Below are 17,054 nucleotides of genomic sequence, written 5' to 3' on the forward strand. Positions count from 1 at the left end.
CCGCGAAAAGTCCTCAGTGTTTCTGGGGGCGAGAAGATGCGCCTATGAGCGAGTTCAGGCGAGTTAAAGACCTTCTCACCTATGAGCGAGTTCAGGCAAGTTAAAGACCTTCTCGCCTATGCACGAGTTCAGGCAAGATAAAATCCTTCTCGTCTCGAACGAGTTCAGGTATGGTGTTAAGGGTGGACGAAGTTTGGAAGGTGGCTAAGGCAGGCTCGAAGAGAGCGCCTAGCCACCCGGCCTGTGGTCCTGAAGTTCAGGAAGGTAGAGGAGGATCCGAAAGGCGCCTCTACCCCCAGATCAAAGAACAATGGCCAAGGCGTGAAGCCAGAAAGAAGCTGATCGCCAAGAGTCTCTGGCGACCAGGAAAAGTTCAAACAGTGGCGAGAAAGTTAAAGGACCCGTTTTGGTGGAGCAGATCGGGTGAAGCAGTGTTTAAACCAGTAGCTGAGTCAAAGTTTGTTGCTTAAGGAATGTTTTTACGATAAGGTTAATTGCCTTAAGTTTACGAATCGATAAAGTGATTGTTGCTTAAAGGTTGAAGTGGTTCGAAGCAGTTAAGTCAAAGATCGTGCCTACGGTTTTGCTAAGACATTTCTTTGAGATCAAACACGCAAGGAAAGTTGAAGCGATTGAAGAAGTCATAAGAGGAAAAACTTAGACTTTGTCATTAACAGTGAATAACAGTTCAAAACATATATACGAAAGGACATAAAGTCTATTACAAGTTATAATGCAAGGGAGAGTATGAAAGCGATGGATGAATTAAATTGATCAGTCTTCGGCGGGCACCACTTTTCCATCCACCACTTCATTATTCAGTGACACCATGCTGAGATCCAGGTCGGGGAACAAGCAGGCAAATTGTTCCCGTGCAGCTTCGAATCCAGTGGCCAGAATTTGAGCAGAGTTCAGCTTGAGTTCTTCAATCTGCTTCTGAAGTTCCTCAATCCGCTTCTTGAGATCTTCAGTTTGCTCTTTCAGCTCCTTATTCTGTTGCTCCAGCTCTTCAACCTGCTTCTTGAGTTGTTCATTTGTCTCTTGAGGCTGGAGAAGGTCTTCAGCAACCTTCTTGGATTCCGCTTGCACTTGGGCCAATTCAGCAGCTACCTTTCCCTTCTCTTCGTTGGCTTCGGCGAGATCAGCTATGGCGTCGTCCCTTGCCTTTTCCACCTGCCCAAGGAGGGTCTCTCGTTCGGCTGACCTTTTCTCTAATTTCTGCACCTTGACGGCGTCGGCCTTTATGAGAGCCTCCAGGTCAGCCACCTTGACGCGATAGGGCACAATCTTGCTCTTCAGTTCAATCTTTTCTTGAGCAAGTTGTTGCACCTTGTGGCGAAGGTCAGTGGCCTCCTTGCGCGCCAGCCTGAGCTCGGTGCTCATTGCGTCCTCCACTCGGGAGTGTTCAATTTCTGCGAGCGTCAGGTTGAAGGACAACTTCTCCACCTCGACCCTCATGGTGCTGTTTTCAGTTTTGAGGTTGAAGAGGTCGTCCTGGAGTTTCCTGGTGGAGCCCTCCACGGCTCTGGTTATGACGGCCGGGATGTCATCTGCTATCGTCTTCAGCTTAGCAGATAGAGGCTCCCACATCCTTGTAACCTCGAGAGGGAGGTTTGCTGCGTGTAGAGGCGCTGTGGGAGCCTGTTGTTGGTTCTCGTCGCCACCTTCCTTAGCAGGTTCTTCAGTGGGCGCTTGTTGGCGTGGTGACGGAATCGGGGATTCAGTGATCAGAATCGGAGAGGTATGAGCAACCTCATCCCCGATTGGAGCAACCTCCGCAGGTGAAGCATTTGAAGGGGGACCCCCTCCAGCTGATACGTATGGTGTGGAGGCGCTCGGGGGGTCCTCCATGAAATTTCTCTTGGGCCTCAACTGCAGGTGGCGCAGTGGCCAGCGGGATCGCTTGGACTGGTGAAGCAGGAGCTTGTGGGGGTGGCGATGATGGAGGAGGGGCAGGCGTGGACGGTGGCATTGACGTAGGAAGAGGGGGTGGTGCAGGTGGTGAAGAAGGTGCCACCCTCTTCCTCTTTGTAACGAGGCCATCTTCGGTGACCTCGTCGTCCTCCTCTTCCTCTTCGTGGATCACTTGAGGAGCTTTCCTCTTGGGCCTCTTGAGGACTAGTTTCTTGCGTTGGGCGGCGGGTTCCTTAGGTGGCGATCGCCCGTGGACGATGGCTGTCTCCACCACCGAGTTGGGCACTGTTTGAGAACCCGTCGCCAACCCGTGGGTTCGGGCGAGCGCCCTCAGTTCAGCAAGCATACCTTTGGCCTCTTTGTAACGAGGCCATCTTCGGTGACCTCGTCGTCCTCCTCTTCCTCTTCGTGGATCACTTGAGGAGCTTTCCTCTTGGGCCTCTTGAGGACTAGTTTCTTGCGTTGGGCGGCGGGTTCCTTAGGTGGCGATCGCCCGTGGACGATGGCTGTCTCCACCACCGAGTTGGGCACTGTTTGAGAACCCGTCGCCAACCCGTGGGTTCGGGCGAGCGCCCTCAGTTCAGCAAGCATACCTTTGCCCAACATGTTATCTGCATGGAACGAAAATACATGGGTTAACTCAAGGAGAAAATAAGTGCACAAGGCAGTATGCAGCAAAGCAGATGATCAGTGCAGGAAAAATAAAACCAAAGTCTTGCGCATAACGCACAAGACGCCCAGAAACAGTCAAATAGAAGCAGTATTAAAACAACAGTTTAAATGTTCTAACCTATTCAAATTTCGAGTTGGTCCTCGTAGAATTCGAAGCAGATCAGGGTGGTGGTAAGGAAAGTGATGTTGGCATCCGCGACCCTTTTCCAGAAAAGGCAGAGATCTCGGTCCAACGCTCCCATGCTGTCAGGACTTCTGGGTCTCCTGAAGCAGCTCTTGGACTCTTTCCTCCCCTTGTCCACCCAGTACAAGGGGAAGCCGTCGAGTAGGGAGGCGTCCTTGTCGTTAGGGCGCACTTGGACAAATTTCCCTTTCCAATCTTTATAGGATTGCTGGAATATAGCAAAGATGGACCTCCCAGCAATCCCGTTCAAGCTAACCCACAGGCGGTCTCCTGGGTGCTTGGCTTCGAAGAGAAACAAAAATATGTCCACGGATGCGGGCAGCCCTAGGTGGTCGCACATCACTTGGAATGCTCGAACAAACGCCCAGCTGTTGGGGTGAAGCTGGGCGGCGGCAATGTTGAGCTCGGTAAGGAGTTCCCTCTCGAATCGGGTGAAGGGAAACTTCAGTTTCACCTTCTTGAATAACGTTGTGTAGACGAAGCAGAAGGGCTCGTCAGCACTCACCTTGTCATCAGCACAAACGGGCAGATCGGGGGTGCAAGGCAGCACTATCATTTTCTCATCGTGCTCCTTATGAAACGTTTGGTTGGGCTCATCCCCCTTTGTCAGCCGCAAAACTGCTCCAGCAGTGTTCACAGAGGATGTCTCCCTCAGAAGGGTCGAGTTGGCCCAGGGATACAGGGTTTTGAAGTCTGGCAAGGGAACGGGGGCTCCTCCGGCGATGGGTGGAGTCGCCTGGGCCAGGTTAGGGCGGGAAGACGCAGGCCTCTCAGCCTGGGAAGATGAAGCGCCACGAACTCGTGGTGGGTCGTGTGCTTGTGAAGGGGGGTTTCGTGATGAAGGAGGAGGATTCGGGGTGATCTTTGTGCGAGTCATTGTTGCAGCTGCAAAGGAAGAAGAAAAGGAAAAATGATCAGGGGTTACAGAGGCTGACTCGATCATGGAAGGAAGGTGAAAAACGAACGAACGTAGGTTCGTTGCGATGATTGACGAAGCCCTAAGTTACGTAGAAGGAGAAATGGAAAAAGCAACCCACAGTGTATGCACCAGGCAGTTACAGGATGATGCGAATCGGTTAAAATGCAAGGAAAACCAGCAGAAGAAGGAAAGTAGGTACCTTTCGACGATCAGGAAGACGATGAAGGTTGATGATGGTTCAGGATGTTGAAGAGCGCTGAGAGAGAGTTTTTGCAGGAGAAGGTGAGAGCGTTTGAGAACACGAAGAAGAGTGATGGAACAGTAGAGTGAAAATGGGTTTAAGAGTTTTTTCGAAAATGGGTTTGGGAAGCGCAAACGGTAACTGAAGGTAACCGTTGATGAAGCCACGTGTCGAGTGATGGACGAGGGGTTTGGTGGAGCGTCAGAGCAGCAGAAAGTACAACCGCTTGGAATTCTGCGTCAGTGCCACGTAGACCGGTGTTGACGTGACTCTTTCAGTCTTTTCGCTGGACAAGTCTTCGCTTAAGACTAGGGGGCTTGTGTACCGCCCTGGTAGTCGGAAGTGATGACGTGGCATCCCGCTACAGTATAGGCGTGTTGACAAGGCGCCAGGTTGGCAGAAGGGAAGGAAGTCGGGGGGCTCGTGAAGTCGCCAGTTATTAAGTAGGCGTGTTCCGATCTCCAGCATACCAGAACCGGCGATCACCAGGTTGGAGATGAAGTCGCCAGATGTAAACTCAGGCGACCTTGAGGTTGGAGATCGCCAGAGAAAGCACATCGCCAGAGATGAAGGTGGTGCAGATTATGAAGGCGGCCGGCGAGACCACAGGGAAGGTGTACGAAGGCACCCTAACTCGCCAGTTCCAGTAGAGATCGCACTCCCAAGTTAGCTATGTATCGGGCAGCACCATGCATAAATAACTTAGCCAAAAAGAAAGTCAGAAGCAGCGCCCAAGTCAAGGAGGCTCCAGATGATGGCACGTGTACAGTTGGATGCGAGCCACGTGTCCAAGTCTGTAACTGCCAGGAGAGAGAAAGTAACCAGGTATATAAGAGTTCTCAACGAACTTTCTGAGGTACGCACGTTCAGATTATACTCTTTACGCTTGCGAGTTATAGAGCTTACTGTGAGAGAGGATTTGCACAGTTCTTGTTCTCTTAGTATTTGGTGATTCGGTCACTGACTTGGGCGTTGGAGTGCGATCGGCCGCAGCGGCGCCGCTCTGTTTCTTTGCAGGTTCTTGAGGTGGATCTCGAAGAGGAACGGAGGTGTGAAGCGATGCACACGTCGATCCTTTGACGGGGCAGTTTCCAGCGTTCTGGTCAACAGGCAGGATCAACTATCCATGGCAAAAGTTGGTGTTGGATGTTGATAACGAGCCCTTTCCATTGTTCTTTAGTCGGTCTTCTCACCACTTCTGCATAGGATTGCGTCCCTTTGTGCACCCTTCGAACCTCCTTCCCTTTCTTTTCTCTCCATACCACCGACCTTTTGTGCCTCCTTGCCTCACCCCATGTTCATAAGGTTTTTGAACCTCCTTGAAATAATTCTTTGAGTAGCCAAGAACAAAAGCATTTTGTTTACTGACCTCTTTATGCCTTAGCCTTCTCTTCTACCACATATCTTATGTATTTAGGGATGTTAACATGTAACTTCATGTTACCGATATATATCTAATCCAACACCCTTTCAAGTCTTCCCACATTTTCCACGTCAAAAAGTCTAACAAAATCAAATTTTCTTCTCCATCTATTGAGTCTTCGGAAAATGAAGACCTCTTTCACCCTAGCCCACCTTTAAAAAATCTTGATTATATCATATTCCCTATAACTATTTAAAAAATTTGAGAAAAAAAAATGGTAAAACTGCTTGAAGATTGTAGTGACTCACCATAAAAGATTTTCCTAAAGTAGTTATTATTGTAAGTTTTACTTTTGGGGTATGTTAAAGGTAGCCATTGAATATTCGCAAAAAAATGTTAATTTTATACTTAAAATTTGAAAAAACTGATTTAAATCGAACTTTAAAATTTGTTTTTATTTAAATTGTACATTAAATTAAAACTGAATCAAATTGAATTATATTATTTTCTTAATTAAAACGCAAAAAATTATGCTTTTTAAAATTGCTTAATTTTTTTGCTTGAAAACAACCACAATTAATTTGATATGAAATCAAATGCACACTTAATTTCTGGTGCAATTACCCTAGTTGAATGATCTCTATATAATTTCTTAATAACCAATTATTGAACACTAACAACAGTTAAAGAAACGTGCAAACAAACAAGCCGTTAGTTGTATAGTAGTTATTCATAAGATCATAAGATATGCCTAAAAAGTGTGAACTTGAAAGGAAATTTGCAATTGAAGATTAAAGTGTGAAATTCTCCAGAAAAAAGTGACATTAATTATGTAAAAGCTTCACCAGGGTTAATCATTATATAAAAGTAAACTGTTACTTAGAGTAAAATAAATAACTTGAATAATATATGAGTAAGAGGTTTCCGCAATTATAAAACTTAACCTTACAAATTATGATTTTGTATTGTTGAAAATGTAATTTATGAAAATTTTATGGGGAAAAAGTAATTTCTAAATATATATTTGGTTAACTTTTTCTATTTCTAAAAATATTTTTAAATTTTAATTTAATTAAAATAAAAAAATACAAGAATATAAAGGTACACATAAATAAAACATGTGAATAGGAAATAAATTCATAAATGTAGATAAATTTCTAAATGTAGGTAGTTTTCAATCTTATTTTTATTTTATCGATAATCTCCTTTTTGACTTAATATTGAGAGGGTGCCATGAGACATCCCTTCTCATGCTTGTATATGTGGTGGTGAGGCATAACTTATCATGATATGGTTTGATCCATCAATTTGGATTTGTGTCATTTACGGTAGAAATTTGTGAAATTTGTTATGTGACTTATTTTAACACCAATTATAAGATCCTAATTTTTAATTTTTTATTTTTTATTTATTCTTCTCACATGAAAATGTTACTATCTAAAGTTATTTTGTTTACTTTTTAATTTCATTTTATTTAAAATATTCTTTTTTTCCTATACGCAATTATTCATTTTTCTTTTCAATGATTCAACTCATTTCATATTTACAAAATTAACTTAAATTCTTTAATTACTTCTCCTTAATATTTGAAAAAATAATAGATATTATTATTGTTATAAAATTTTAGTTATGTGTAATTATTTATTATTTTCTATAATTACTTAACATAATTGTTACAAGAGAGAAAGTATAAATATACTTACTATTTGACGAAAATGAACCACAAATTTTATACTTATAAAAATAAGAGAGAAGTATAGTTTAAGACGATTTTTTTAAAAAAAATCTAATATATATGCATAATTTGTATGAGTGTTGCAGTAAATTACAATTGAAAAAAATAAATAAATTTTGAGTGAAATGAAAAAAATTTAAAATTAATCAAATCAAAGTTGTAAATTAGTCATTTTCGGTGTGCATGATTATTCTATTGTGACAAGGTGAGTAACGTGTTGAGTTGTATGAAAATCCTTTGAGTGATACAAGCAAGTGACACAATCTGAGTGCATATATGGTACTATTTTTTCTAAAGCTAATATCCCAAAACTGAATATAATCAGCTTTATTTTTCTGCTAAATTTTGAACACTTATGCTTTTCATGGTGACCCCTATTTGGTCTTTCTTTTTCACTTTTGGTGATAGTTAGACCAATGCAATCTTTTGTGGAGTTAACATTTCTAAAGACCTCCAAACAAATGGATGTCCTTTTGCTGAAAGATGCCAAACTTGGTACGTGAGTGAGGATGGTCAATTATAGGGAATAGAATCATGTCTGCCTTTGCTTTTTCTTCTCTTGTTTTCTTTTTCTTTTCCCTAGGTCACACCACTTTTTAATTAACTAATGGACATGACTTTCTTCTCAATAATTTCATTTTCTGTCAATTATTTCTATAAATTTCTATGGTGGAGGTTTCACAATTATTTGATTGTCATAGGATTGAAAAGGAAGTCTTGGATTGTACACTAGGGCTATAGTAGGGTTCAAACAATATAATTACATTTTTTTTAACATTGGCACCAACCAAGAATACATTTGTTCAAAATCATTTAGCAATAATGTGATTTATTGATATGAAAGAGTAAAGGGAGGACTTCAAATTAGAATGTCTTAAATTACCCATAATACAAATTAAAATTAGGATCTCTCACATTTCTCACGTAGATTGTCAAATTTTTTTCTTTATGTTTTATTCCTTTAAATTTTGAAATTTTTACTTTTAGTTTTTATGTAATATGTAATTTTAGTTTTAATTCCTACAACTTTTATTTTTATCCCTCCAAAATTTAAAATAATTATTTTATCATTAATATTTATTTTATAATAAATGAATAATAAAAATGTTTTGTAATGACATCATGTCTTGTCTTGTATGTCAATAAATGTCATTTGAAATAATTTTTCACTAAACACAAACAGGTAGAACAAATGTCATATTAAGAATAAAAGCTGTAATTTTTAATTATAAAAACTAAAACTCTTTATGTGACAGAAATTTAAAACATGTAAACTTTTGATCAATACTTTCTCTTCCTATTACATTTTTTTTTATTTTGTAAAAAATTTCTATGAAATTTCTATTAACTTTTGTAAAATAAAATTCAATGAAATTTATAAAATTTTACAAAAATATTCACAGTTCCACTTATAATAGTGTATTATGTTTTGATTTAACTAGTTAGGTATAGAAAGTAATGATGGGTCAATTTTTCACACTGCTTTTCTTTCTTGTGCTAATTGTACTATCTTGAGATGAAATGTCATTATAACTTTTACCAAAGCATAGTTAAAATCAATATCCACTGAAAAGGTTTCAACACACAATACACATTATTATTTATGCAAATAGGCTTATAAGTCAAACAAATACAACAATATCAATCAAGCCTTATTCCATCATATGGGTTGCTTCAAATGATCAAATTATCACTATCTATATCTACTTACAATATATTCATCTCTAAATCCTTTTAAATAAGTTTATCAATAGTTATTTCCAGTTTTCTTAATAATGTCTAGTTAAATAGTGTCTCAAGGAAAATGATTGAAAATCAATAATTATGGTTTATCCCTTCAATAAGAGTAATTATGTTAAATAACCAAAAAATAATCCATTGAAACTAAAACAGGAGTGCATTAAAAATTTTGGTAAAGATATATACACTCATAATACTCTCTTTTTTATAAAAAAATTTATTTATTTATTTTCTAGATCAATCTTTTGAAATATTTCAACATTCTCCACAAGTGTGTTGGATTGTTTTTTACTTAGTTTGACGTAAAGAAATCTAATCAATCAAAATTGTTTGATTCAATTGAGACATTTAAAAAAAAATTAAACCAAAACTTGGTAAAAAGACAAATTAAATCATTTCTACTCTTTTATTATATTATAATAAAATTAACAAATTGTTAAAAAAATGAAGTCCCTCTTATGATTGCTACTTATTCAAATTTAATACAAAACTTTTTTTTTTAAATCTATGTTTAGGACTTATAGAAAATAAAAGTAAATAAAAAAGGAGAATGAGTAGTAAAATAGTGGATGATGTGTTAAACATACACCTGATATCCAAATCATTGGAGGTCAAGTCTTATTTGATTGATTTTGGTCAAACCTAATTAAACAAAGAACCACAACAACTTAATTTATTTGGTAGGGTGGTTTCTTTTTATATAATTATTATTTAGTGGATATGACTAAATCAATAAACACTTATAATTCTCCAACAACAAAATTTTGTGAAGTGAAGTAAAGTATATAAATGGACACCTTGAATCATAAATAGTATTAGTATATTAATGACATAATTATGCTAATTAGAGTAGTGAGATATCAATCATTCTTTCCTAAGTGCTACTTGCACTTCCAATAAATTAAGTCCTTTACATTTTTCTGTCTTGCCCACCAAACTAAGATCTCAGTATTTTCCCCCAACATTATTGTTTCATGTGTCAAACTCAAATACCAAAAAGAAATAATAATTTAAACATCAAAATCAAATTCTCCAAATGAATTCAAACTTTAATTATTAAACAGCATGACTCTCACTTCTATTTAACCTGAATGAAAACTCTCCTTACCCAATAATTCACAGTAGCAAAAACTAAATCGAAAGTGATGATTGAACTTATATGCAAATATATATATATATATATATATATATAAATATGTGTGTGGGGGGGAGAGGGGTAACAGTATAACAAGTGGATCAAGAGATTGAAGAACTGATGAAGATGACTATGCTTGTTTCAAACTGAATTTATATTCATTATGTATGATTCAATAAGTTGACTCAGAATATGTATACCAAATATGATGAAGGAAGAAAGAACAGAAAAGGAAAGATATAGAGTTTAAAGTAAGAGAAAAACTAATTAACATATCCAAAAGAAGACCTAATGTTTTTGTGTATCTGACTTCAACTTTTGCTGTGGAATGGAATTGCTGATGGGATTAGGCCCTGAGTGTACTTCATGCAATGCTTTCCTTTGAACATGATCCCTCTCAGTTCCTCTTGGCTGGTATGAGAAAACATGACTTAGCATCTTCTCTTGCTTACACAAAGAAAAGGTGATGGTGGATCATATCAAAGAAATTATATATACACTTACTGGGTGATGATGATGATGATCTGTTTCTGTGACTTGTTGAATCATTATTCTTGTGCTTGAGCTTGAGTATGGGAAGAATTGGGATAGCAGAAGAAAAATTATGAGAAAGCTGGAAGAATGATTCATATTTTTGGTTTCATGAAAGTGGTGAACATGCAGCTTTAGAGAAAAATGATTAGCTAGCATGCTTTTGTTAGCTTATGGGAATTTAAAGGAAAACACATGTTTTGAGGCTTACAAAAAGAGAAATTCATATGATGTGAGGGTACCCCGCACAAACATTATTAAGAATATACCATACATACACTGTCGTTGGATAAAGTTTGAGTAGTAAACATCTGTTTACTATAGTATATGTAGTGTCTACAAATACAGGTTCTTCTTTTTTAGATAGTGATTGAACAAATATTCGAAGTGTTTTTCATGCCTTATCCTACTATTTTGACTTTTTTTGTATGAATATTTCAGTTACTCTCCTTGCATGGACACTATCATAATGTGTCCATGGGTATGGCATAAATATTTAATATATTTAATACATATATATATATATTCAAATTTAAATTACTACTTAAAGTAATCTGGCAATCAACCTTTATTGCTTTACACATTTGTTTTCTCTACCAAATATCTGATCTTATCTCTTACTTATCTTCCTATCCTTTTTTGTGTTAAAAGAGGTTTAAAATTATTTGTTTTCTTTTTTGAAACTTGACTAACATGTTTAGTATTGGAGATTTTAGCGCCGACTGAAATTAAAGAAAACTTTATGAAAAAAGCAAAAAACAAAATATTTTACAACCCATTTATAAAAATAAAAAGACACTTTTCTGTAATCTCACTTGAATATGGTCCCTCTACATACAAGGTAAATTTGATTCCAAACATATGTTCATCTCAAGTAAATGAGCATTGCCATTTTAGAACGACTACGGTATTGCCTTTACAACTTAGAAAATTGAGGTTTAAGTTGATAACCTGGTAATAAGAGAGGACTATTATAACACCGATAAGAATATAATAAGTGTGCATTGTCTCCTTCATGAACATTGCCTGAATTCAAAGTAATCGGATACATGTTATCCAGAGACAAGCCATGGATTATTTGTCCTTCGGTACAAGCTCACACTTGGTGCACAGTGCGTCCAAGGAAGTGTCATTGTGGTAGTGGCTGGAAATTTGAATCATTATCTCCACTCTCTTCAATTTGTTACACTTCTTGGGCCACTGCCTCCCCCTCCTTCAAATAGAAATAGAAACTGGAATGTATTTCCCCAGTGATATAATGAAGTTGTTTATCTTTAAGTCATTGTTTCCTTTAAAAAGAATTTGGCTTGAAATAGCCAACTTATATCGGGCAATAATTGATTTTTCTGCTAGTCAAAATCATGGTCGATGAAAAAGATATATCAATTTTGAGGAAGTATTCAGTTTCCCCACTGAAATCAATGTATAGAGCAGTTGAACAAATGATTACCTTCAGGCATAATTTTTTTTAATAAAAGTCCTGGAATGAATAACATCTTTCAGGATAGATATGTAATTCATTTTGTTAATTTTTCCCCACTTTTCTCACCAAACAAAGAGGAAATCGCCTATTTTCTTTTGATCTTTTATCTCTTAAGCCAAACATCGTGTTTTTTTTTATTCTCTTCATTTTGCTTCCATTGTCAAAGGGTGAGTGATTGGCCTAATCTTATTACAAAAACAACAAACTATTCCATCTAGCAGAAATGCTCTGTAAAGGACTTTTTTTTTTCTTGCTGCCATTTTGAAGTGTCTTTCCCTCTGCCATACACATTATTTTGTTCCTGATAATCTTGTGACCACTGACAGTAAAAGATAAGACAATTATCAGTTAATGAAACCAGATCTGTTTTTCAAAATCTTTATTGATTCGTTCTTCTGTATAAAAAAATAATAAAATACGAAAGAAACTACAAGATTCTCCTATATAAGCACTGACTGCTCATTTGCATGTTGAAACAAATATGTCCACAAACCAGGACCAATAATAGGACAGACTATAGAAAATTTTAATAAATGGACACGCGAGTTGTACTAGCAATGCATCTAATGAAACTAAACAATATTTATTTATGTAGTTGAGAGACACGGGTGAATCTGTAATGACAAAGACTATCTAATTATAGATAGGAACATCAGAAAATTGATTCAGAATGAGAAGGAAAGCAACAAATAGCATATAAAGATACTGATGCCAGGCACTTCATCTAGAAGTCTAAATTATTGACTTTCTTCACTAGAACAAGCGGTAAGTCCAAACAATTGAAACAAAGGCAAAAGTGTTTCAGTGAAAATTGACCTTTTGCAAGTATCATTGACGATTAAGTATGTCCAAAACAGATTTCCTATCTGGCATGCTGGGAGAGGCTCCCTTCACTTGAACACAAAGACAAGCTGCAGCGGCTGTTGCAGAACAATATAGTTAGCCATGTTTAACCAAAGAGAGGATTCTGTAGAGAAGAAAGAATTGCATTACACGATACATACCAGCAAATCTGAGGCATTCTTTTCTGGACTTGCCCTCAACCAAGGCCACAGCAAAAGCTGCAGTAAAAGTATCACCAGCACCAGTTGTATCTACGACTGTTTTAGCGAATATGGCAGGCTGCTGAATCGGTTTTTCTCCTTCTACAAAAAGGGCAGATCCTTTATGCCCAAGTTTCACAAGAATTTGTTTAACTCCCTGAAATGTCAGACAATTAACCGTTGAATTGCAATGTTCATGACAATAAAATTTATCTATCATACTATCAACTTTCAGGAATCAACCAAGACATTTTAAGATAACTCTGACAGCTGCAAATGTACTGCAACCATTGAGTAACAATACAGAAGAAATAGAAGAAAAAGCAGAACCAATAGTTTATTGGTCATTAGCCATCCTGCTTCCTTGTAGTTTCCTTTCCCTTATGATGCATTTACATTTATTGGATTCAACGAAAAGAAAATCAAATATAAAATCATAATACCCTCCCCTTTATTTTCCTCAGGCAAGCTGTAAATGCCAAGAGGATTAAAACGGCCAGCTTCGCTCACTTCCACTCATATTATAAACAAATTAGCCTCATTCGGTCACTTAACATGTAATAAAAAAAATATATTAACCTGGTAAGTATATTACGGATTGGTGGGTTAGAGGAGTTTATTCACCTAAATTTTAAAACAGTTATTTTTTAAAATAGAAACAAAAATTTCTATTTTAAATTTTTGTATATATTTAACAAAACATAATACATGAAAAATCAGACTTCATAATGACAAATTAAAGATTTAATATGATACATAATTCATAACAAATTAAAGAATTAAAAATATCACACCAACTCACTCCTCAGTCAGGATAAACTTCAAGTTTTCCAGATTTTAATTCCATCGTTTTCACCTAAATCATAATACATAGTGAATAACACTATTTTTACAATTAGGTGATTTTTTTTTTCCATTTTTTAAGGTGGGTCAATTCGGTCCAACACGCCCATGGTGGACTGGGTCGGGTGCAATTGTTTGACCCATTGTAAAAGTATTTTCATTTCCGGTCCAACCCACCGGTTGGCCACTAAATTGCTCCATTTCCCTCTATTATAGCAGTAACAGTTCAACACCTTGTTTAGATAGTGCCACCAAAAAAAGGCAGTAAGACCCAGATGTGAGGCCATTTCTTTCTGTAGAAGGATATCTCTCTAATAAACATCAGTATGATGGCCATTTCTTTCTGCAACCAATGTGAATGCCATCTTTGCAGCCAAAAAATTGAAATGCTACTAAAGCAAATGATATTAGTAACAGAAAATCTCAAAGTTACATCAGATCTTCAAATATTACATTCGAAAATTGTGCTTTAACAAATAGTCCGCAACCACAATTGCAACTTCATATGTCAGAAATTTTCTTCAATATAACGAATCACAATAAAACCACAATTGCATATATAGCCACATTTGTCAAAATTCTAAGCAAGATACTCATACAGTAAGCAATGGCAATTGCAACCACATTTATTTGCAAATTTCCTCAACAATAGGAATCAAAGTAAAGCCGTCATTGCAACTATAATCGAGATTTAAAACGTTAAAAATCCTCAGGCAACAAAAATGCATTCAATTAGCAAAATGCACAAATCATATTAATGTGATATCCAAACTCCATACATGAACTCACCAATTCATGGCATTTCAAAGCAGCCTGTGCAATCTGTTCAAAACTTTGAGTCGGCATTCCTGTAATGCGAGCAAGTTCAGTTTCATTAGGACTCAAAATATCAACAAAATTCAATAATTGCGGCGGAAATGGTCCATCCATTCCTCCAGCATCCAACACAACAGGCACACCAGCATTCCTCGCAGCCTGCATGCATTACAAGATCATAACACGTCGCAATACCGAAAAGTTTCTTATGCGATTTTACTTTTGTTCTTAGAACAAAATCATTGCTTCTAGGTTGTTAACATGTAACGACATAAAACTCTAATTCTGCTAAGAAAACTACGCTAAAAAGGCCTGTGCCGGCCCGGCCCAACCTGCGCGACTTGAGCGTTGACATAATCGGGTATCTCCCTCTGCAACAAAACGATGCTCGCTTGGGCCACGAGGTCCAAATGCTGACCTGGCAGGGCACTGGGCCAACCACTCGAGTTAGCACCCCCAATGATGATGATGGAGTTCTGGCCGTTGGACTGGAGCATCACAACAGCGTGACCCGTGGGCACGGACGGAACCACCGTAAGATTGTCGAGGCGCACACCGCCACTGCGAAGCGCGCCAGTGACGAGGCTGCCATAAGCGTCATCACCGACCTGTCCGATAAAGTAGGTCGGGTGGGAGAGCTTGGCGGAGCACGTAGCCTGGTTGGCGCCCTTGCCGCCGGCAAGCATCTCGCCGGATTTGGCAGCCAGGGTCTCGCCCTCGAGTGGTAGGCGGTCGATCTCGACGTAGATGTCGGCGTTGGCAGAGCCGACGACGACGATCGGCGGTGGCTGCGAGGGGTCCGAAGATAAACATAAGAGTCTGAAATTGTGATTGAGAGTGCGGAAGGAGAGGGATTGGATTGGGGTAACGGTACTGTGGAGAGTGGTTGGGAGGTGAGAGTAGAAGGAGTGGTTTATTGAAAAAGTTGTTGTTAAGCTGTTCATTCTTGTTCTTTGGATTGGATTCGGTTCGTTTGGTCGTTGGATCGACGGATCTCTTCTAGGCGTAGCTATGTGCAGTGAGGGTCCAACAGATGGAGCTACTTACTAGGAAAAAATGTCACTTTTTTTCTAATGCCTTTTTGCTATTTCTTAAAGGATTATGGATTTGTTAATATTTTAATAATTGGGACAGGGACGGGGATTAAATTTATAAATTATTCTTTACCTTTATAAGACTATAATTTTTAATAACTATGATCATGATGTAGACTCCATTAAAAAAAGTTTTATTAATATAAACTTAGTTAATTATAATAAGCTTTGTTTTTTCTGCTCAATTTTGTCAAATGTTTTCTTTATATTTTATTTCTTTAAAATTTAAAAATTTTACTTTTAATTTTTTATGTAATATGTAATTTTAGTTTTAATTCCTACAATTTTTATTTTCATCCCTCCAAAATTTAAAATGATTATTTTATTATTAATACTTATTTTATAATAAATAAATAATAAAAATGTTATATAATGACATCATTTTGTATGTCACTAAATGTCATTTGAAATAATTTATCGCTAAACAGTAAACAGGTAGAACAAATGTCATATTAAGTATAAAAGCTGTAATTTTTAATTACACGAACTAAAACTAAAACTCTTTATGTGAGAGAAATTTATAACATGCAAACTTTTGATTAATACTTTCTCTTCCTATTACAATCTCTTTTTTGTATTTTGTGAAATTTTTCTATGAAATTTCTATTAAATTTTGTAAAATAAAATTCAATAAAATTTATAAATTTTACAAAAATATTCACAGTTACACTTTAACAGTCTATGTATTGATTTAACTAGTTAGGTATAAAAACTAATGATGGGCAAATTTTTCACACTGTTTTTCTTTCTTTGTGTTAATTGTCCTATCTTAAGATGAAATAATTTTTCACACTGATTTTCTTTCTTTGTGTTAATTGTACTATCTTAAGATGAAATGTGATTATAACATTTACCAAAAAAACATAGCTAAAATCAATATCAATAGAAAAAGGTGTTCTTACAATTTGAGATATCTCCTATCAATCGTTCTTCCATCCAATCTTCCTTCTTTAGCCATAAGCAGTGTTCGAGGAGTGGGGTAAATGTAAAGACACTTCAATGCTCAAGTTAGCTAGGAATTGGAATGTTTATAAGTTCAGAACTAAAAGAGTCATTACCTTTTTCCATGAGAATTCTGTTTTATTTAAAACTTTCTATTGGGTTTTCTTTCTTAATGACGTTGGCTCAGGCCCAATAACTCCCTAATTTCGATTAGCTCCTTATCATTCCCAAGCTAATCTAATTGACCAACCAGGTTGTCTCCTTGTTCTAATAGCCGAATGATCGTGTGACCATTTACCTTGTCGGCTTTTTGGTCGTTACTAACCAAATAGGACATAGGCTCTAAGCGTGAGTTTTTTCATTGAAAACGAAAAGTCTCTTGGTTGTTAGACCGACAGG

The 17,054-nt window shown here is 37.2% G+C and overlaps 1 protein-coding gene and 1 long non-coding RNA gene across 2 annotated transcripts; both read right to left on the reverse strand.

The window, feature by feature from the left end:
- Positions 1–10,039: 10,039 nt before the first annotated feature.
- On the reverse strand, positions 10,040–10,669 carry LOC137833886 (uncharacterized). Its single transcript, XR_011084881.1, has 2 exons — positions 10,408–10,669; positions 10,040–10,314 (listed from the first exon to the last, which is right to left on the reverse strand). It is a non-coding gene; the product is annotated as an uncharacterized LOC137833886 (long non-coding RNA).
- Positions 10,670–11,858: 1,189 nt separating this feature from the next.
- On the reverse strand, positions 11,859–15,707 carry LOC137835173 (pfkB-like carbohydrate kinase family protein). The gene is made up of 5 exons (XM_068643549.2): positions 14,952–15,707; positions 14,593–14,778; positions 12,922–13,117; positions 12,734–12,837; positions 11,859–12,236 (listed from the first exon to the last, which is right to left on the reverse strand). The coding sequence occupies exons 1-4, from the start codon at positions 15,561–15,563 to the stop codon at positions 12,746–12,748; spliced, it is 1,086 nt and encodes a 361-aa protein (XP_068499650.1). The 5' UTR covers positions 15,564–15,707; the 3' UTR covers positions 11,859–12,236; positions 12,734–12,745.
- Positions 15,708–17,054: the final 1,347 nt, after the last annotated feature.

Source organism: Phaseolus vulgaris, chromosome 5 (genome assembly GCF_051622355.1).
Source record: "Phaseolus vulgaris cultivar YP4 chromosome 5, ASM5162235v1, whole genome shotgun sequence".
Lineage (NCBI taxonomy): Eukaryota > Viridiplantae > Streptophyta > Magnoliopsida > Fabales > Fabaceae > Phaseolus > Phaseolus vulgaris.